General features: G+C 48.3%; 1 protein-coding gene across 1 annotated transcript in view; it reads right to left on the minus strand.

Annotated features, from left to right (window-relative positions):
- Positions 1 to 22,125, minus strand: part of LOC144108720 (uncharacterized) — a 75,572-nt gene that overhangs the window by 35,202 nt on the left and 18,245 nt on the right. The window contains exons 3-6 of the mRNA XM_077641889.1: positions 17,510 to 17,732; positions 4,534 to 4,687; positions 669 to 775; positions 348 to 486 (exon numbers count right to left, since the gene is read on the minus strand). Coding sequence (XP_077498015.1) covers positions 348 to 486; positions 669 to 775; positions 4,534 to 4,687; positions 17,510 to 17,732 — 623 coding nt within the window. The remainder of the gene's footprint in view (positions 1 to 347; positions 487 to 668; positions 776 to 4,533; positions 4,688 to 17,509; positions 17,733 to 22,125) is intronic.

Raw genomic sequence — 22,125 nt, forward strand, 5'->3', positions numbered from 1 at the left:
TGGCCGTATATATGCACCTGTGCTGTGACTTCTTGTATAATCTTATTTACAAAGCAGTGTTAGGCGAAGTTTGAGGTTCTCTTGTAACGTTACGCCTTAGTGTTCCACTCAAGCTACGTTAGCGAACAAATGCCTTGGAGGAGGATTTCGGGGGGTGGCTTTTATGCCTATCGTTTCGTTGAGGCCACGTTCACTCATATGGGACATTACATCTGGTATCACATCTCGTTTACGAGAACATAGTATCAGCGCTGTCGACACTTTTGTACGTACGTTTCTGTGCACTCTCACTGGAAACTATACCTAGACAAGGAGATGTGTTCAGGGCCAAGGTATGAAGTCCTCACCAAGGTATATCCGTACGGAAGATGGAAGGAAGGCGGCAGTTGCGATATGGTCGGTGGCATAATTCTGCAGTTGTGCAGTTCGTTGTCTGGGAAGGAAATGTGCCCGATCGCTACGAAGACGTCGGGAATGAATATTTGCCTGCAGCAGACGAAAACCAAAGCAGTATTAAGCATCTGGAAAACGTTATTCAGCCCTAACAATCTCACACACAACGTTCTCAGGCAGTGCCGATCCGTCGTTATAGCTTTGTCATACGTCGAAGATTGAGCCGCACTACGAGAGGAAAAAACGTTTACATTATGCGACGCAGTGAAACTCACAGCATAAGGTCTCCGTACAAACGAAAGAACGGGTTATCGGGGATGATACCTAGTGACGTAAACACGCGCCGATTTGCGTCCTTGGTTTTGAGGTAGATGTCTATTTTCTGCGAGAAAAACACAACAAATACAAATATGGTAAAGAAATTAGGCAGCAACCCATCTCTTGAATACACCTTAAACCAGCGTCACCGCTTGGGAACTGCAACGGTAACATATAGGGAGTAAAAATTAAACGGGCCGTAGGAGCAGCAGTCCTTACCTTCTTTAAACGTACTTAACTGAGGCCACCCATGGTAAGCAAATGCCGCCTTGAAGGATAACAGGTCTTTTTCGAGCATCTTATGTCGATTGCATTATATTCATTAAGCCTATTGTTTGTCTTACGAAAACACATGTGCAGAGTACTGCTTCTCACATGCACAGCAAAAATTTCCTAGGTGATACCCGGTGGATAGTTTGAATGTGATATCTACAGAAAATTCGTTCTATCCGAGTTTGAAACAGTAGAGTTTCTCATATGCGATGTGGTACGCGGTGGTCTGTTATATCAGAAGTCCAAACACAAATGTTCTTTATGTCTGATGTTAACACATGATTGATATATCCGATTTAGCAGGCTTAGGTCCCGTATATCCGAGAAGAATAGCTAAAACATTTCTTGATCGAATCCATTTAGCACGGAACACTCCTCGTAACACGGAGAAACAGCGTTGTCCAACGTGCTGCCCACATCACAGAAGCAGATGAGGTTGCAGACGAAAGCCGTGGTGTCCTTGTTAGGCCACATTCTCACAGCCGGTCTCCTCTACTGCGCGGCGGCGGCGGAGCGGTGTTCTATTCAAAAGAGGCGCCAGACACCGGCAAACAAGTTGTGGCGGGCGCTCGCTTCTCCCACGTGACTCTTCGCCAGTGCATTTTTTTCTCCCGCGTGGAAAAAAAAACAAACAGCGGCGGCGGAGTCGGAAGGAGATGCCGAAGATGCGGTGAAAGTCGTTTGTCGCCTGCTTGCGTTCCTTTGATTGACTATTATCGCCGAAAAAACAATGCGATCTCGCAAGTGGTGGAAACAGTTTGGAGTTGAATAACTTTGCGCTGTAGAAACGTAGGGCAAAAAATCATCCCTTTACTCAACAAAACATTGGCTAGTTCGAGCACATATAGTAAATACCATACAGTTGAATAACTTTGCGCTGTGAAACACCACACGTAAAGCACCAAAACATATTTATACGAATGTAGCAAGCTACTATTAAAGTGCTGCGCGCACTGCAGTCACAATATTCTGGCCAATATGAGCGAAATCGAACATATGTGAGGGGTAATGAACTCTGTTATCAATACAGGAATGGTTTTCCAGGGCTTGCTAGATTGGTCTTTACACTAACGTTCGAGAATTTGGCTAGCAAAACTGATTGCAGAATATTTTACACATTTTACGCTGATACACATGCAAAATTTCAGATTTTTCACGATAGCAGAACTCAATGAGTGTCTGAAAAAGATAAATCCGTCATGCTAGTAGCATTCCAAACCGGATCGTTTTCTGACATTCCTGTCTGTTTTCATGCATTTTATTCTGATATGCATCCGTGTGTACAGCCATATCTGTCGCAAATGCTTGTATTTTACAGTTGTGTGTTTACTGTACGTGCTCGAAGTAGCCATAGCCAATGTTTTCTTGAGTAAAGGGATGAATTTTTGCCCTACGTCTCTCTCTCGCTCCATGTAAATAGAAGAGGTGTCCAGCTAAATGTAACCACGTTTTTAACAATTGAGGGAGTGTCCTAGGCGCGTAAAATGGGTTTACTTCTGAGGGTCCTGTGGCCTACTCTGCAGTATATATTCAAGGCACAACTTGAGTTTCAGTCTGGTGTGCATATATGACATTGAATTGACCTTCGCACTTAGCGATTTCATAGCGACAGCTTTAGGTCAGATGACAAGCATATTTTGACTATGGCCAATGCGATGGTGTCTGCAAATTAGACCCGGGTCGTTTCCGAAATGTTGCCCATCCCACCCCAAAATTCGACCTTCATTGATTTCGACCAAAATCTATTTTCAGGCTAATCTCAATGTGCTCGATACGATGGCAGTGTACATTTGACCTGGACCAGCCCCGAAATTTGACCTCGGCCGATTTGGACCAACCATAACTGAGCTTCCAACCATATTGAACGTGCAACCATAAGTGAGCGTGCCCGACACGATGACGACCTCCAAATCTGGTTCGGGTCATTGTCAAAATGCTTTCGCTCGAACTTAGGTGTAACCATAATTAAACCCTGTCTACCTTTCTCTTTAGCTCTGCACAGTCGATCATTTAATTTATACTGAATAGCTGCTGGCTTTTTAAATATTTACTTCTTGCTCGCAGCAAGGTACCGTCCGAGTAATTTTTTGCTCAAGCTCTAAAAGATAGCGCGAGATATCCAAGTACACAACAGTGGTGCTACTTGAGCGCAACATATGCAAATTCGCTTATCGTATATCCCGCGCCCAGTGCATACACAAACCTCATCGGAGACTCGTTTACCTGGAACGCTTCGTACATTGCCAAATGAAATAAAACCGTCATCCGCTGTCTGTTCCTTGGCAGTGGGCGCTTTTCGGGGCGCAAGACGCGCGCATCTATCGACGGCGAAAAGAAAAAAAGAGGGGCTTCTTTTTTTCCGCCCGTGCACCCACACATCGGCGGATCGCCGCCGCCGAAGCAGTGATAGGGAAGGCGCGACGCTAGCCAGCGCTCTCGCACTCATCTCTCGCTCACGTGAGGCGAGCTCGCGTTGCGACTGGCAAGTTTTTTTGTGGGGCGGGGCTCCGTCGCCGCCGCTCGACAGAAGCGTAGAGCAGGGGCCAGATTCCACTTCGGTTCCGTTTCCGAACCGTTCCTTTTCGGAGTGACGTCAAAATGACGACAGCGAAGTACGGGAGGAGAGAGAAGGGGAAGCCAGCGGCCAATCGGTGAGCGCGCGACCTCGCGGGAGCCCGGCCCACGACTGCCTGGCTTTTTCGGGGGCCGTACACTAAAAAATAGGTTGTTTTAAAAAGAAATCAAATATTACAAATAAATGGTAGTACATATTATTTAATAAGAAGTCGCAGTACGTGCAAGGGAGTGCAGTCCAGCGGCAGCGGCCGCCCAGTTTGGGGGGGGGGGATGCGGTTCAAAAACATCCCCCACTGTCAGCTCCGGCGGCGATGGAGGCGTCGGAGGCGACGGAGGAAGCGAAAAACCGGCTGTGCGAATGTGGCATTGAGGGGAAACGCTGGCCACGGTGCCGCCTAACAAACCCGGTCATCGCGCACGCACGGGTGCACGCGGAACGCCAGCTGCTCCGCTAGAAGCCTATGCATATATTGTTGTTATATCCAAGGTTTACACACGGAAGTTTATTATTTCTAAGGTGGCACGCTTAGGGCCTGTTTATCGTGGGTTAACCCAGAAAAGTTCGTTATATCCAAGGTGGCATGTCAAGGTTTGGTGAACCCGAGGTTAGTAGTACAATTCGGTCGTATAGAGAGTATACTAAACTAACATTCTGAGTGCACAGGCTTCTACCTGCCCCACATTGGCAGGTGGGCACCTGCCACTGAGAACTTGATAACGTAGCTCGCCATTTCTGCTTGCAGTGACACTGCTAAGGCTAAAGCTTCAATAATCAGTATGGAGAACAGAACCAATAATAGATACTTTGTTAAACATGCTCATTTCTAAATCACTGCAGAAACGTTTCAACTCAAAACAATGAACGGCATGGTTGCATATCCCAGTTATGGCGCAGGGCTATCGGTCTGTATCTATTTTGTACGGCTCGCCATACGAGCGACAAACACATCACCACAAGCCTGCATCAGGTACCTTCAGTACTTTGAGCGCCAAGGTAATGTTGCCGGTACGTGTGTAGTTGAGAGAGGCGTTCAGAATTCCGACGTGCGATATGTTCTGGCGCAAAAGTTGGTCCAGGCCAGCGTCGAAAGCCCTTGTCTCGTATTCGTGCTCGAGGTCCGAGTATCTGAATAGGACAGAGAAGGCAAATGGGGCTTTCCTGTGTAAATCCTGTCTGAGTAACCTACAGAAATGTGTTATACGTGACGTATAAAATAGCGCAACATCAGACAAGGACATGAAAGAACACACACGAGCGCTGACTTCCAACAGTTTATTGCGAAAGAGAGGCTGTAGATATACAAGACATGACGATACATTGCTCAAGCTCGGCAAACAGTCAATTGTTAGTGGTTTGTGAGGTAATCTAATTCCTTACGAGATAGCCCAACCGAGGGTTTCGCTATGCAGTTATCACCAAAGCTATCTATCATTTCTGCTTCGAATATTTCTCGCGTGAGTTTACAAGTGTTTTTGGCAATGACCGTACATGCTTGAAAAAGAGGTTTACACTTGGGCTCACATTTTCTGCAGTGCGCATCAAGAAACCACCTTTCTTTTCTTTAATATTGTAGCGATGTTCACGAAGGTGCTCGTTTAAGCACCTTCCACTTTGACCTACATACTTCTTCCCAAATGTCAATGGTATGCTGTACACAATGGATTCCGTACATTTAACGAACTTAGTTTGATGATTTATCTTGCACCCACTCTTTGTAGCAGGGCCTGGTCTTGTCAATCCGCAAAGTTTCTGCAGCTTCTCTGGAGCTGAAAAACTGACTTTCACTTTTGCCCGTTGTCCAATCTTCTTCAAGCGGTGGGACAAGCCGTGAGTGTACGGAATCACAGCCAGTTTCTGTTTGTTTAGAAAATGGGACGGTGGTAGAGCATGAAGGTAACAGATCTCCTGTAGGAGCCTTTGTGCACTGCTTGAAGAAGTCCCACCGCTTGAAGAAGATTAGACAACGGGCAAAAGTGAAAGTCATTTTTACAGCTCCAGAGAAGCTGCAGAAACTGCAGATTGACAAGACCAGGCCCTGCTACAAAGAGTGAGTGCAAGGTAAATCAAACTAAGTTCGTTAAATGTACGGAATCCATTGTGTACAGCATGCCATTGACATGTGAAAAGAAGTATGTAGGTCAAAGTGGAAGGTGCTTAAACGAGCGCCTTCGTGAACATCGCTACAATGTTAAAGAAAAGGAAGGTGGTTTTTAGATGCGCACTGAAGAAAATGTGAATCCAAGTGTAAACCTCTTTTTCAAGCATGCACGGTCATTGCCAAAACACTTGCAAACTCACGCGAGAAATAATCGAAGCAGAAATGATAGATAGCTTAGGTGATAACTGCGTAGCGAAACCCTCTGTTGGGATATCTCGTAAGGAATTAGATTACTTCAGAAGTCACTAACAATTGACTGTCTGCCGCGCTTTCGCAATGTATCGCCAAGTCATATATACCTACAGGCTCTCTCCCGCAATAAACTGTTACAAGTTAGCGCCCGCGTGTGTTCATGTCCTTGTCTGATGTTGCACTATTTTATACGTCATGCACAACCAACAAGCCCAAACCGCCACCTTTTTGTGTTATAGGTAGCGATATGAACATGAGTTCGTAAAACTACACCTTGTTGTACGAAGCGGGCTATGAAGTCAGACCTTCTGAAGGCCGAATGTTGGAAGCCCATGAAGCCCCTCTGGGAACAATGTGGGGTTTGCAATGTGGGCGGGCCCCAGTCGGCCCCAGTGGGCTGCCCACATACGCCTCAATAGGTCCCACTTGGGACCAATGCGGGTAGCCCTTATGGGGTTGCCCACATTCGGCCTGTGTTTCTTGATGTCCGTAGCCCACCGAGCTCCCCATCGGTTCGGTTTTGATAAGATGTCGGTTGGCCCTGAGGGTGAAGGTTGGGTTTTTGTCGCATTCAGACCATGCGAAATATTTATGGGACCGATGCGGGTCCTAAACAGGCATGCATGACTGGGGCCAGCCCACAAGATCCCCACATGGGGCCAATGTAAATTCTTTAGCTGCCGACGCACCCCAAACGCCCCCATTGTACCCTCGAGGCATAATATCATGCAGTATATTTTTCTATGTAAGCCTGATCTAGCAACTCATTGACCCAGCAACTCATTTCTCTGTAAGCATGGGCTATGTGCGGGCTGCCCAAAATGAACCCGTATTGTACTTGGTGCAAGCAGCACACCTTGTTGTTTTATGTTGCGCGGACACTTCATCTATGTGTTCTATCTATAATGATGTTTCAAGACTCTCAGGTAATCCAGTGCAACCTGTTAAGTGGGTGCAGAGATTCCAGTGCACGGTCTAAATACTTTGCACAATTTCGTTGAGTGTGAGAGCCTAAATCATGCAATTTCAAGTAAATGAGTAAATATGGCAAGAATTTTGTCACAAATTATCTATAAGAGTAAGTAAGTAATGAGTGCGCATAATACAAATCTGTGAATTTAATATGCATTCTTAACAGGATGGAGCCACGTCGGAGGGTTAAGCCCCACTGTAGCCGAGGTAGGACTGCCTGCGGCATCGGTTGCCCCATTTGGGCTTGCCGTGGTTTTTGCGCATAGCGCCCGCATTCGTGTTGCATCTGTCCAAAAGACCCCAACAAGGGACCGATGTGGGCATATTGTGTGTACGCCCGCTTTCGAGCCTCGGCAAGGCTGATGTTAGACCCTAGAGGTTTTGTGTTTGTAGCCTCAATTAGGATTGACATAATTTTTCCAGCAGAGAGCCAACATATCTGTTCCACCTACGGGCAAGTGCCCTGCAAAAGACATATGTGGCGAGTATGTAAGCGCGCCTTTTGCCAGCCCTACCGCGGGCTGTGTGGGACCTATAGCGGTTTTGGGCTGGCACCCTATTTGGACTAGCTGAGTTTTTTTCAGCCTACAGCCCACATTGACGTTGTATCTACCCTCTTGTGCACTAAGAGGAACTGATGTGGGCAGGAATTGAGCGCAATTGTTTCCCTAAATGGCATTCCTCGGGGCCAGTTGGTATGAATCCACCTTTGGGCCAGCATAAACTCTGGGATGCATCAACGTAGACAGACAAATGGAACACGGAACACACAGCTGTGTGCTCCGTGTCCCATGTGTCTGTCTACGTTGATGCATCCCAAAGTTCATGCTGGCCCAAAGATGGATGTTTTCCTACCTCGACACAGCGTATGGGGGACCTACAGAGGTTTCGTGTGGGCATTCACATTAGGGCTAGCGGGGGGTTTTCCCCTTTTATCCCACATAAAAGATGCATCTGCCCTCATGTAACCTACAAGGAACCATTGTGGGCAGCAGTTGGGCACGCCCGTTTCACATGTGGGACCTACAGCGGTTTCTTGTGGGCAGCCGCATTTGGGCTAGCAAAGGGTTTTCCAGCACAGAGCCCACCTTAATGTTTCATCTGCTATCAAGTACCCGACAAGGGACCGATGTGGGATAGATATGAGAATGTGGCATTAGGTAGTCCTAGCAAAACCGATATGGGACCCATGTAGAATCAAGTAGGGGCAAGCCCAATTTAGGCTAGGCCAATTATTTTCCAGAGGGGGACGACGCAGGTGCTCTAGTGGTTGACGCAGCCCAACTTGCCCATGTGGGACCCACCAGGGCACTCATTGTGTGATACTTGGGAAGTTATTTGACAAGAAACATCTTGTACGGTTTTTTTTGATGCGATGCGCTGTGAGACCGTTATTTAGAACAATACCTTTAGGTTTTAAAACCTAATTTCACTTCCACCAAAATGAGGTGGCCACTGCCGTCTTTGACACCGCGTCCTCAGACTCAGCCGAACGTCAAAGTTACTTAGACACCAGCATTGATGGAAGAATAAATGTCCGACATTTTCTATATTTTTCTTCTGAGACAGTGAAAGACTATTTCTCTCTTCACTCATCGGAACCGTTTACACGTACCACCCTTTCAGCATTTACTTCAGATTTAATTTTGAAAAGGGCAGGAGACTTGAAATTAACTGACGTGTCCTCGGTGTCAAAACCTTCCGTAATATCCAGCGGCGCAGTTATGCAGCAGACTCAAGAAACAGTTGAAGGGTTGAGTGTTTTAGGATTATTTATTGCAGCGAGAGCTACATTACCCGCAGTCTCGCCGTTTCGTTGTAGCTGTAGGTCGCCCCTTCTGGGCATGCGCGAGAAGCCGAGTGACGTGAGAGTTGCACAGCTGCCCGCGCGGCGCGCCGACCGCGGATCAGACGCCGCTCGCCTTCATCCAAGGAGACTGCACATTCGCGAGGAGACGAGTGACGTCAGAGCACGCAGCTGGCGCGCCATGCCGCTGCGCTCTACTGCGCGTACGCGGCAAGGAGAGCAGGGGTCGCGGTGTAGTATATATCATAGGGGGTGGTGGCGATTAGGCGGCGGAAACCACACTGACATGGCGGCCAAAGAGAACGAGGCCGACACTGCGCGGCGTAGAACATGGGATAAACTCGAGTCGGCGAATGCCGACATTGTAGTCTGGCAGTTAGCCGTCCAAGCAAGAAACAACGAGCAGCACAAGGCCAAGAGAAATGCGAAGACGCCGTAGAAGTGTCACGGATCTCTCCGGATAACACTCGGACCGAAAGAATGGACTAGACGACGGGTGTACCCACACAAGCGCACAATTAATACACCCTACGTGGCGCACACACTAGAACACAAAACTAACAAAACTAGCACAAAGCACAAAGACTATAAATGCACACTACTACCAGCGTCTACTACTAGCGTTCTACTATTCGTGGTCGGCGTTCATGCTCACGGTTGGTTCGGTGTGGCTGCGGCGTTGTATGGATCCAGTAGGCGGCGTCGAGGTGGCGTTCGCCGTGCTTGGGCTGGCGTCGCTGGCGGTGTTCGACGTGCTCGGGATGGCGTCGCTGGCTGCGTCGTACAAGCTCCAGGTGTAAGCGCCCGTGGAGATGATGCCGGTATTGGCTTTGGTGGCGGCGTCGCCGGCTGCGTCGTATAAGCTCCAGGTCCAAGCGCCCGTGGAGGTGATGCCGGTGTCGTTGGCGTGGGAGCACCACCCGGATGGGTGGCAACAGCGCTTGAGACACCCCTGACCGTAGCAGGTCGTAGCGTCCTCTGATGACTACCCGGAACGGGATCAGGCACGGCAGGAGGTCCACTATGCGTTGCCGTAGAACGCGAGCTCACCGGAGCAGTAGCAGGCGTCGCTCTCTTCCAGCCAAGCTGTCCCTGACCCGCCGCAGGCTCCGTTTCTCTGCTGTTCCCCCCCACCGTGCCTCGCTCTCACTCGCCCTTTTATAGCCTCGGTTTAGTCCACGTAAGCCTTGTCGTCGTCTTCTTCTCTTCTCCACCAATCATCTCTCTCCACGTCACCGAATGCTTCTCCACCAATCATCTCTCTGCACCTCAACGAGTGCTTCTTCTTCCTCTTCTTTATTCTTCAGTTAATTTGCGTCGTCTTCTTCACACCCCTTTTCTTTTAAAATTTAATTTAGGCTTCTTATTATATGTGACAAGGGCCCCCTCTCTAAAGAGTTTTTCCATGAAAAACTGCTCACGTCATCCTCATGTTCAAGCCATCCAGCCAACCGACTATCTTCTGTGGCGATTCTGAATCCAGCACAGACCAAATTGCGTGTTCAGAACACAAACACACCACTGCCGCTGTCCGTACAGAGTCCGTAATAAACATGTTCGTGTCCACAACACACTCCCTTGTATGATCACATAACACCAACAATAGCAACAACAACAACAAGGTAAATCCCAGAGACGCCCAGAGCTGACCAGTTAACTCTATCTCTATACAAGTCTAATTTGTGACATATGACCTCAATTTGTCTTGGCCCATCCCAAAACGTCTCCCCCTTGATTTGGAGTAGACCTGTAATCCACTGTCTGCATTCAAATTGAGCTTCTCAATTACCTCATCCTCTATTGCGTTTTTCTTTCCACTGAACGTGGACACCTCGGCGGCATCACCTGTTTCCTCGGCCACTACCGAACAAGTTGCCCTGGGGGCCTACCGCCGCACAGGACCTCTTTCTTCATATTTCTTCAACATATTTACATAGAAAACCCTCTTAATGCCCTCTATCAATACATCAATCATATCGATATCCTTTTTCTTCCGCGTCACAAGGTACGGGCCCTTCCATTGCATCATTAACTTATCATGATCCATGGGTAGCAACACAAGAACCCTGTCACCCGGGTTCAGATTTCTGTGAATGGCTTTCTTTTCATAACATCCCTTGTGGCGTTCACGCGCCTTTTCCAGGCTTTGATGTGCAAGTCTGCATGTTTCCTTCTATCTATCCCGCAACTCAAACACGTATGTGTAAGTTGTCTTGAGATCTGATGTAACCTCTTTAATAGCCCAAAGCTCCTTGAGTATTGCAAATGGACTTCTAATGGTTCTCCCATACAACATCTCGAAGGGCGAGAAACCAAGACTCGTTTGCGGTACATCGCGGTAAGCGAACAAAAGAGCTATGAGATATCTATCCCAATCAGTAGGTCTCTCCTGGCACATTTTCTTGATCATGTTTTTGAGGGTGCCTTTGAAACGCTCTACAAGCCCATTACACATGGGATGGTAAGGCATCGTCAGTAACTGCCTCACTGACAAAAGGCTGTTAACCTCCTTCATTAGCTCCGATGTGAAGTTCGAGCCCCGGTCACACAAAATTTCCCTCGGGAACCCATAACGCAAAAATATTTCCACAAGACCCTCCGCCACATGGATACTGTCAATAGTTCTCAGTGGAATAGCGTCAGGATAACGAGTGGCCACGTCAACCAGAGTAAGCACATACCTATTGCCTTTGGCGGATACTGGAGAGATTGGCCCCACAATGTCAACCGCCACTCGCTGAAACGGTAGGTCGATGGCTGGCATCTTGCCCAGAGGTACGAGACAAACTCTTCCCTTCGGAACTGTGCGCTGGCACACGTGACATGAACGAACAAAGCTCTTAACGTCTCTCTGAACACCCGGCTAAAAGAACTCCTCGGTGATCCTGGACACCGTTTTTTGAACACCCTGGTGTCCGGCCATAATGGCGTCATGTCCAAAGCGTAGCACGGTCTCTCGCATATCTCTTGGTAACACCAGCTGTTGGACACGCCTTCCTGAACTAAATATGCATTCCCTGTGCAGAAGACCATTTACCAATTGACATTCGAAGGACGTGCGACTCTTCTTTCTTTTCACTTTTTCCCCGACTCTTTCGAAGCAGGTTTCAGGCCAGGGTCTTCTTTTTGCCCAATTGCAATTTCTCCCGGTGTTACGCTCAAGCACATCGCACTAGGAGTAGAAAGCTGACGCTGCGTTGCTCGGGCTGTAGCTTGAGCTCTTGTCTCCACTGCCGACGAGAAACTGACTGCACCCGTCTGAGCTGTCGCAGGCCTTTCCTCCTTTGGCTGTTCTTCAACGTCGAGCATCCTCCACTCGGGATCGGGGTCTTCGACACCTCTTGCACCCGTAATGTTCCCCAAGATGAGATCGTAGATGATTGGTCTACGCATTTTGCCACTACCTGCCCAGTATAATATGGCGTGGACACTAAAATCCTGGCTTCAGGAAGGTACCTTATTGTGCTGTCTACCAGAGTGACGGCCGACGCTTCCCCTGTAAGATCCTCGTCCTTCATCAGGCTTCTACGAACCAGGACTGTGTTAGCTCCGCTGTCTCTAAGCACCAATATAGGACGGTCCCCTATTTGCCCAACCACCACTGGCATTGCTGCTTTCGACTTGGGTGTTCCACTTACTGCCTCATTTTCCAGTGGCGTTTGCTCTCCTTTCAGCTGTGGAACTTCGGGTGGCGTGACAAGTTCTACCCTTGAGTCGACAACGCATGCAGCTCGGTCCTGCGTTCTGTATCGGCACTCATACATACTATGACCCCTCCTCTTACAACCTTGACACACAACCTGTGTTTTCTGGGCAGCGCTACTAGTCCAACAGTCAGCGGCACGGTGTCCCACCTTGCGCAGAGAAAACACCTCACTGTCGCCTTAGAGGCACCGTGATAAGCTCTTGGTTTTGCCGCATCTGTCTCTAGGGTCTTTGGGCTTTCCTCTTTTGCCTTACCCAAATTCCTTAACCTTGAGCCTCGAGGAATTGATCTGCAGCGTCGGCGAACTCTTCTAATGAACACAACTTTCCTTCAGGAATAGCGCCAGCTTTGAACTGCAACACGCTAAAAATTGCTCTGTGACCAGCTTGTTACGCACACCTTCAAAACTCTTTTCTGTGTTTGACATATCAAGACACCTATCAAAATAGTTGGTCAGCCTGCAGGAAAACTGCTTCGCGGTTTCCGAATCCTCAGGTTTCGCGATTCGAAATCACTCACGAAAACCCTCTGCGGTAAACCTGAATCTTTGGAGGAGTGCCTTTTTGACTTTCTCGTATTCCATGGAATCAGCAGCAGGCATGCTTCCAAACACATTTAGCGCCTCTCCGACTAAACACATGCTTAATGCCGTGGCCCATTCACTGCGCTCCCAGCCTTGCTCCAAAGCTATCTGCTCGAATCGTTGCAGATATGCATCCAAATCATCTCTCTTGTCATCAAAAGGAGCCATCAGCTTCCTTGGACAAACTCTGGCTGGTCTAAGAGATTCTGTACCCGCTAAGAAACGCTGATCATTGTCCGTGATCTCCTCATATCCTCCCGCGACATGTGCCTGTTTCCACAAAAACTCCCCCCGTTCTATCCTTCTTTTATCCTGTTCTGCCTCGCGTGCTTGGGCTGGCGTCTCTGGCGGTGTTCGACGTGCTCGGGCTGGCGTCGCTGGCTGCGTCGTATAAGCTCCAGGTCCAAGCGCCCGTGGAGGTGATGCCGGTGTCGTTGGCGTAGGGGCACCACCCGCATGGGTGGCAACAGCGCTTGAGACACCCCTGGCCGTAGCAGGTCGTAGCGTCCTCTGTTGACTCCCCGGAACGGGATCAGGCACGGCAGGAAGTCCACTATGCGTTGCCGTAGAACGCGAGCTCACCGGAGCAGTAGCCGGCGTCGCTCTCTTCCAGCCAAACTGTCCCTGACCCGCCGGAGCCTCCGCTTCTCTGCTGTTCCCCGACGTGACTCGCTCTGACTCGCCCTTTTATAGCCTCGGTGTTAGTCCACGTGAGCCTTGTCGTCGTCTTCTTTTCTTCTCCACCAATCATCTCTCTCCACCTCACCGAATGCTTCTCCACCAATCATCTCTCTCCACCTCAACGAATGCTTCTTCTTCCTCTTTATTCTTCGGTTAATCTGCGTCGTCTTCTTCACACTCCTTTTCATTAAAATTTAATTTAGGCTCCTTAATATATGTGACAAGCAGAGAGAAGAGCGCATCCCCAAGCGCAGACGCCAGGACGCGGAGCGGAAACAGCGGCATGCCATGGCCGGAGGGAGGCGAAGATGGATACGACCGAAGAATAGGAACTGAACAGGAGGATGTAAAGGCTCGTCGTATAACTTACCACGTGACTAGACCAGGGGGAACAGCAGCTCTCGTTACGTATATCCTGGCATAGATGAGCCACTGCCAATTTTTATTCACAGTAGGCTTTTCAGTTTATTGCCGTCAGCTTTCATGGCGGGATTGCAGCTCCATCTAGGTCGGATTATTTTTACGGGGGGGCGGGGGGGAATTTATCAATACCGCATGCAAAAAATGCGCGTGGGCTTTGAAGCACGCCATGAGCAAGCCATCTCTATTAATTTTATCATCGATATTATTATAACATATGAATGAAATGTTTGTTTATTGCCCCTTTTTTCCTTCTCTTGGCACCAAAATTCCCAGTCTTTGATCACCTCAAGAACAACATCAAAACAATTACATCTGCTCCGGGCCAAATGCCTTTCCTGTTGATGTTCAAATAATCGTGCTCTTCGCCAGCTGCGGAGAGCGTGTAGTGTGCTTAATGTTTCACACGGCATGTTTCGCATACTTACAAATATATCTGCAAGTTCAAACTGCTATCAAAAAGGCGGATCCATGAACGAAAACCGGATTATTATAACATTTCGTTCTGACCTAGGCCTAATCAGAGAATTGCAATACTTAGGCGGGCCTCGTTGTAAATGTTGAACAAGGGCACTTGTTTTTATTTGTATTGGGCTAAGGTTGAAAATTTGAAAAGCACTACATTTCTGAAGAATAGAAAACACAGCGCATCCGGAGGAACAGAATAAAGTGCACGGCACATTCGGCTCTAAATATGATTATTTTAGTCAATTAACCGCGGAAAAATCCAGGAAAAGAGAGGGAGGAATAAAAAGGAAAAATAGTTTCAGGGCGCTTTGTATAAGCTATGCATTAAAAGAAAATTCGGAGGGCACTTAATGCTGCCTACGTGCTGTGAAGGCGATAGCATTAGTGTGTTATCGTGGGCGTTGGACTGCGATGCAGGAGGTTTCGCACTGAGAAATAAAACGAAGACCCGCCTCAGAATGATGTTTCCACGAACACTGAGTCCACAAAGGTCCGAATAAAACACTTGGACACTCAATTCGAATACCTGTCGCGAGCTAACCGCCAACCTGATTAGGTAACTTATCCTATATATGGAACGAGAAGTTGCATGGCACCACGCGCAACGGTGTACGATGAACGGTTGCGCCATAATTTTAATATGAAAATTGCTTTTTGAGTAACGGAATCGGCGCAGTAACTGCCTCACATCTCAATGCAAACGTCTACCTCGTTTTAAAGGGTTAATGCCGCGTACAAAACCTCAAACGCGAGATGATAATTGACGTTTTTAAAAAATCCCGCTTCCGCGCCTCGCAGCGACGAGCGGTGCCGGTCTTTTGCCTGAATCCGCGTGTACCACGTCATGTAGCGCTCGTTACGTCAGCAGCGGAAGGCTATGATTGCTTCGCAGCGCCAACTACGCCCACCGGGAATGCCAGCGCGCGTTGTTGCAGCCCGCGGAGCGGCTGAATGAGTGTGGCCGGGGGAGGAACGTCGACATATCAACCTGCAAAAAGTGTCGAGAGGAGAGGGAAAGGCGCGAAGACGCGTAAATTTAAATTGAAATTTTGAAAGGAGATAGCTTAGATTCCACAAAACTCATGAGAGAGAGAAATATCTTTAAATCGCACCCTTCAAAAATGATGGGGGAGAAGGCCTAAACCCCTCTTCATTCCCCTAACCGTCGGCTGGAATCCCTTGAGACTCGGCGGCGGTCAGGGCGAGACCGATGACTTTGCGTTGTTCTTGTGCTTCTTGGATGAGTAATATGGTATCCCAGGATTGTACATTTCTATTCGGGTCTTTATAGAAAGGGCAGATCCAGACTATGTGGACAAGACCTGCTATGCTATCGCAGTGCGTACATTTAGGAGTAAAGACTTGAGGATGCTATTTACAGTACAGTTGAGGGTTTGGAAACGCCCCGGTTTGCAATTTCCTCCACATGATTTCCTCTTTCCTGCTGAGCTGTTTATCTGCTGCTAGATAGGTCTTAAGACCAAGCTTGAAAAAATTTTTGCTGGAGGATATTTATTAAGCGGCGTCCTTTAATATGCTAGGCGTATGACAGCTCTTTTGATCGCCCTTTTCAGAGCTTTTTTAAAAGAAGACAGCTGAAGGTGCATATGTCGTTGGTTCGACTCCCTGTCGGAATCGAGCCTGCAGCCTTACTAGCATATGTAACGAATTTTCTCAGAACGAACTGAGGGGCTAGTTGGTTACACGTACTAAATGATTGCCGGCGTAGGAATCATTTGACATATCTAAGCTATATGCGAAGAGAAATCGCATTACACCACCCGGAACGCCGTACGACTAAGTGTTTCTCACAGTTTTGGCACGAATATAGTAGAAAAAACTGGCGCCACATTGAGGCCAGCAATAGGAGGTATAGAAGACGAAAGAACATGCATATGATTCCTTGAAATTGCGCCGCTCGGCATGGTGTGTGAAACCTACAGCAGCTTGACGATGCCACCTTATCTGTGTTCTCATCACTGAGATTATCTGTATCTCCAGCGAGGAGACACACTCATATACACACACCACCGGCTTTCTTGTAATGCGGTTAGGAATGTTATTTTTTTTCTCCAAAACACTTTCGAACGGAGTGCGTTTGCTAAACAGTCCTTGTTGAGGAATACTCAGCGTCTCAAAGATCTTTCTCTTTATAGCTTCAGGAAACGGGTGGCACTCAATATAGATGTGCAAGATTTAGAGGGGAAAGTCTTGAAAAGTATGGACTGATCAGTGCCTGTGCGATTTTTTGAAAGACCTAGCATAAAAGACCATGCGAGCATCCCACGCATGTAGAAACGGGCAGCGGCACGGATGCCATTCTTGCCGTACATTGCAAAGCTTTAATTTCAAAATCCTGCACGTCTGATTTTTATAGTCCTCGTGTCTTCAGAAGATACAAAATCCGTGAGTAAGGGAGATCTTCATAGGGGGTGATTAATAATAAGTGAGACCCTTATTGGGCAAGCACGCCGTCCGAAAGTCCTGTGGGCAAAGAAAGAGATTATTTCATTACACGACTTCTTCGTCAACTGGCGTATCGAATGGCATGTCTTATCCTTTCTTGCTTTGAATGCGCTATCATCTTACTCTGCAGATACTCGCGATTAGACGAATAAAATTATCAGTTCATATATCCAGCGCGTTTCGCCGGCAACTTATTTGGAGTCCGGTGGAATTAGAGCGTTTTCCATTCTTCATAATGGAATATAACTACATAGCATTGCTTCTGGAAATTATAAGAAGGCCTCAGTGGCCAGTTTCTTCGAGTAAATATGAAGATTCGACTAGATCACCTGCTCGGTCTTGGGCTTCTTTTGCAAAAAAAGTCCGGATAATGAATCTCTTGACACGCACGCAGGAGCGATACGCACCTTTTCTGCATGCAGTCAAATTAACTGAGTTGGCAGAAGGCTAATATTTGTCTATTGCGGTGCTGAATTATCAAGAGCTTTACTCACTCGACTTTGAAGGACATGCCGATTTTTGTCTGAGTCATGTGGGCAGTCAGCTGGAGGAAGTGCTCCGCCTTAGAGTTTTTCTCCACAGGCAGCTTGCTTGCTTTCTCCTTGTACAACGAGTCGTAGAAGAGCACGCTGCACACGCCGTCGAGAGGGCGGAGAACGAAGGTGTGGTACAGTGTGCTAACGGTGCACACGAACGGGCTCCCCACGCTCGGCCGGCCTTCAGTTGCGGAGAAAAGGAAAAATCAGTGTAATTGACAGCGCATACCTTAAAAACTTTCATGATATATAGTTACCGGTTTTGCCAATTTGATAAACACACAAGTTGAAACAAATGGCTGCCTATTATTGGAAAATACAACATGCGTTAACAGAAGAGCCGTGCGAACTCTAATGAGGAAAGGTTGCTGGCTCCTTCGATGTTAACGGCGAAACCGGGGCCCAACCAGAGGCTTCCAAAGTTCATATATCTCCCTCATTGTTTTGCTTTGCTGGGTCGTCGGCATGTCTGGTGAAATAATTAGTTCAACAGGAGCACTAGTTGAAGAAGACGACGATGTACAATGCACAGTGCGCGAGAATATGTATATTAGCCTGATAGGAGTATTAGCTTAAGACCTTGATGTGCAATGCAGAGCGCGAGAGTGTGTTGCAGTTAACGCTAGATTGTCATGGGCTGCGGCGATAGCCTAGTGCTCTCGTGCAGTGGCAGGTGAAGCCGATCTGTTCGCGGCGCGGCGGATTTCAATCCCAGTTGCAGCAGTTTTTTATTTATTATCGGGTTGGCTTGGCTACACTGCCGGAGGCAAAGCGGTTAAACCCACGAACAGGCACTGAAGAGCTTCACTTTAAAATTGGAGCGGACACATAAGCTCCGCCTTATAGGTATGACAGAAAATTGTTATTGGTCATTCTCTAATAATTCCCTGGGGAGTCCGCATTCTTCTCCTGGCACAGTGATGTAGTGGGTAAGCGATGCGCAGCTGCCCTGTTGCAGGTGCTGCCTACCGTGGGACTGCTGCGACGCAGGTTGCTAGCTCTTCTTTAGCACGATCTCGCGACCAATCATCAATTTAACAGCAACACGCTATGGTGGACACATTGCTCACAATGTCATCATCATCATTATCAACCTAACTACACACTCCGCAGAGAAAATAAGGCCTCTACCATGTCTCTCCAATTAACCCTGTCCTTTCCCAGCTGCACCCACCCTATACCTGCAAACTTCTTAATCTCATCCTCCCACCTAAACTTCTGCCACCACATGCTACGCTCGCCTTCTCTTGGAATCCACTCCGTTACCCCTAAGTACCAACGGTTATATTGTCTTCGCATTACAGGCTCTGCCCAAGCCCATTTCTTCCTCCTGATTTCGACTACGATGTCATTAAACTGCGTTTGTTCCCCCACCCACTCTGTCCGCTTCCTTTCTCTTTTAATGACAGCATAAGCTTACGTGACCTAGCTGTCCTACATGCCACCTCTTTTACCAGATTCCCTCGCTTCCCACGCTGGCAAGGGATCACCCGAACATCAAGCGCTCGTGTAGCAGTTGAAACGGAAGATGCAAACGATTGATACCATCCGCGGTGGCTGAGTGATTAGAGCGCTCGGCTACTGAGCCAGAGTTCCCGGGTTGAAACCCGGCTTCGGCGGCGGCGTTTCGTTGGTGGCAAAACGCAAACGCGCCCGTGTACTGTGTGATGTCAGTTTACGTTGAAGACCCCCAGGCGGTCGCCGTTATTCCGGAGGCCTCCACTATGGCGTCCCTCATAGCCTGAGTCGCTTTGGGACGTCACTCTCACTTCCTTTCCTTCGCTTAGGGCGTGGTTCGGGTGTCCACAGAAATGTGAGACGATTACTTGCGCCATTTCCTTTCCTCAAAAACCAGCTTTTAAACGATTGAACCTTCTCGTTATTTTAGACTGGATACTTTTTACTGTTTTTTTACTTCCATGCCTGAAACTCCACTGCACAGATGTGTTAATCAAAGCTCGCCTATAATTATTTTCCTGGTGTTAAAATTTTTGTGCTCTTGAGTAATGAGTTCAGATATCCTGGTCGCGTTTGATTTACAGTGATAGTACGAGTGCCAGGGAACACTGCAGGAGGCACATCCCTTAGTCGTATTATATCCATCAAATTAAAAAAAGAAACTGGGCATTTTTGAAGTCAATGCTGATAGTCAAGTACCGATATAAGGCAGCAGCTCTGCGTTTTCTAACATATATATGGCTGCCCGTGCATAGTAGGGTCCCGGTGTCTATGTGCCGCATTTTTTGCGCACTCGTGCGCGAACCATGCAGATGCAGACACCACCGTGACGCCATCGTAGCGTCTCGCGCATAGCCTCAGAAAGAGTTCTCCGAAAATATCTGATTCACTTCAAGATAACAGTGTCTGTGACTAGGCTTTTCAAGCGAAAGGTTCACTACACTGTGCGCTGTCGGTTGACCTTCAAGTGAGCCAGAAGTCGTTTGTATATAGGCCTTACCATATGTGGTCCACTATGGTGTCGCGACAGATGACATTTTGAATTTTGAGCAACCCTTCGTCGTATAGCATTCTGGTTGGTGTATATGCATATCTCTTTGCATATAGCCTACATGTTTCAGACTAGTTGCAGTTTACATTTCGACACGGGCTTGGACAAATTACATATGCACCTTCAGTTGCATGCTTTCTGATACTCGCAACAGGAGTTCGTACCGATGACATATGCCCTTTCAGTTGCATGCTTTAAGGCGCGGTTGAGGTGTCCACCGAGATGTCGAAATTAGAGCGCTATTGCGCCCCTTTCCTCAAAACACGTTTCCGATTCCTCCGCGTAAGCACACTTCAATGCCCTCAGAATTTTTTCTTTCGTACAGCAGCCCCATATTTCTACAAGCTATCAACACAGCGGGAGCGATAGGCGTGAAAAGTGGTGCCGAAAGGTACACCTCAAAAGGAATTTCTTTTCACCAGAGAGAAGGCCGAGGCTCTTCGAAGAGAGAGAGAAAACTTTATTGATTCGAGCTCGACGTCTACTTAGACGCCGTCGATGGGAGTGGTTCCCTCTTCACGGGACCCATATGCTTCCCTAGCCGCCTGGCCCCTGGAGATCAGGACGAGCTGGTCTTCCATGGCGGGGCTGGTTAGCAAGGTCTCCCATCGCTCGGTAAGGGAGGGTGAGGGATGGGGTGGGGTAGTGGGGCAGGTAAGAGGTGGGGGATTTCCTTGTTGAAGTTGCATACTCGAATGACATGTTGGAGCGTGCCTAACTGCGCCTTGCAGAAATCACATCCCTTCTCGTACCTTTCCGGGTATATCTTGCTTTGAAGATAAGGGTGCGCGAAGGATCCTGCCTATATCTGCCTGTAGATCGCTTGCTGTTCTCTGGTAAGCGATTTGTGAGGATCGGGGTAACGTCGCCTCTCCGTCTTGTAATAGTTTGTAATGTCCTTATGACTAATAATGTACTGTGGCTCACCTTCTTCTGCCCGGTATTCCATCTCTCGGGCGAACTGGTGGGCAAGTTCGTTGCCCTCCAGCCCAGAGTGAGCCGGTGTCCATATCAACTCAGCTTTCCTTTCAGGAACGTCGCGTTTACTTTTGAGAATTCCTAGTGCCGCAAGGGACACCCACCCTTTTCTATAACTGTTATACGCCTTTTGCGAGTCAGTGACAATTCTTCCCACTTTGGGCTGCGCGATTGCTAGCGCTATCGCGGCCTCCTCTGCCACCTCTGGAAAAGACGTCTCAATAGAGGCGCAGGTTACGAGCATATCCCGCGTCGTAACTGCCAGCGTGGCTTTCGATGAAAACTTGGGTAATGAAGCGTCTGTGAAGAGAGTGACGCCCTGTTCTTCTTCTATTTGATCTAATGTCTCCGTCAAAGCCGCTATACGAGCCGCTTTGCGGCCGTCGTTAGGACCCGGCCTCATGTTTCGAGGCAGCGGTTTACTGTAGATTTCATGCGCCCACAACCTGGGTAACGGTCCCGTTTCCTTCCGGTCTGCCTCTTGCCAGCCCAACTTGGCGAGAAAGCGACGTCCCACCGAAGTTTGACTGAGCCGGACTGTAATTGGACAGATGAGCTTCTATTAACTCTTCAACGTTGTTGTGCTTGGCCATGCCGAGAAGCTTGTCGGTCGAGGAATGCGTCGGTATGCCCAGCGCCATCTTGGTTGCCTTGCGTATAATAACGTTCAACTGGTCCTGGTCTTTCTTGAGTAACTTCTGGTACGGCGCCGCGTAAACGATGCGCGACGTCACGAAGGCCTGGACGAGCATCAGTGCATCGTCCTCCTTGAATCCTCTTTTTCTGTTCGTTACTCTTCTGATCATGTGCGAAATTTGTTCCGTTGAAACCTTTATCTTGTCTATCGACGCCCCCGCCTTGCCGTTGTTCTGGAAGATGACACCCAGAATACGTGCTTGCGTGGTTGGCGTTATGTTCGCCCCATCGATGGTGATGCGGATGTTCTCTTGGTCTACTTGCTTTCTTCTGGGCTTGATGACGAGTAACTCCGACTTCTGGGGCGAGCAACTCAGGCCGCACGATTGAGCGAACTCGTGCACGGTCTTTGCCACTCTCTGAAGGGTCTCCTCCATCCAACTCTCCGACC

The sequence above is a fragment of the Amblyomma americanum genome, chromosome 10 (assembly GCF_052857255.1).
Source record: "Amblyomma americanum isolate KBUSLIRL-KWMA chromosome 10, ASM5285725v1, whole genome shotgun sequence".
Classification (NCBI taxonomy): domain Eukaryota; kingdom Metazoa; phylum Arthropoda; class Arachnida; order Ixodida; family Ixodidae; genus Amblyomma; species Amblyomma americanum.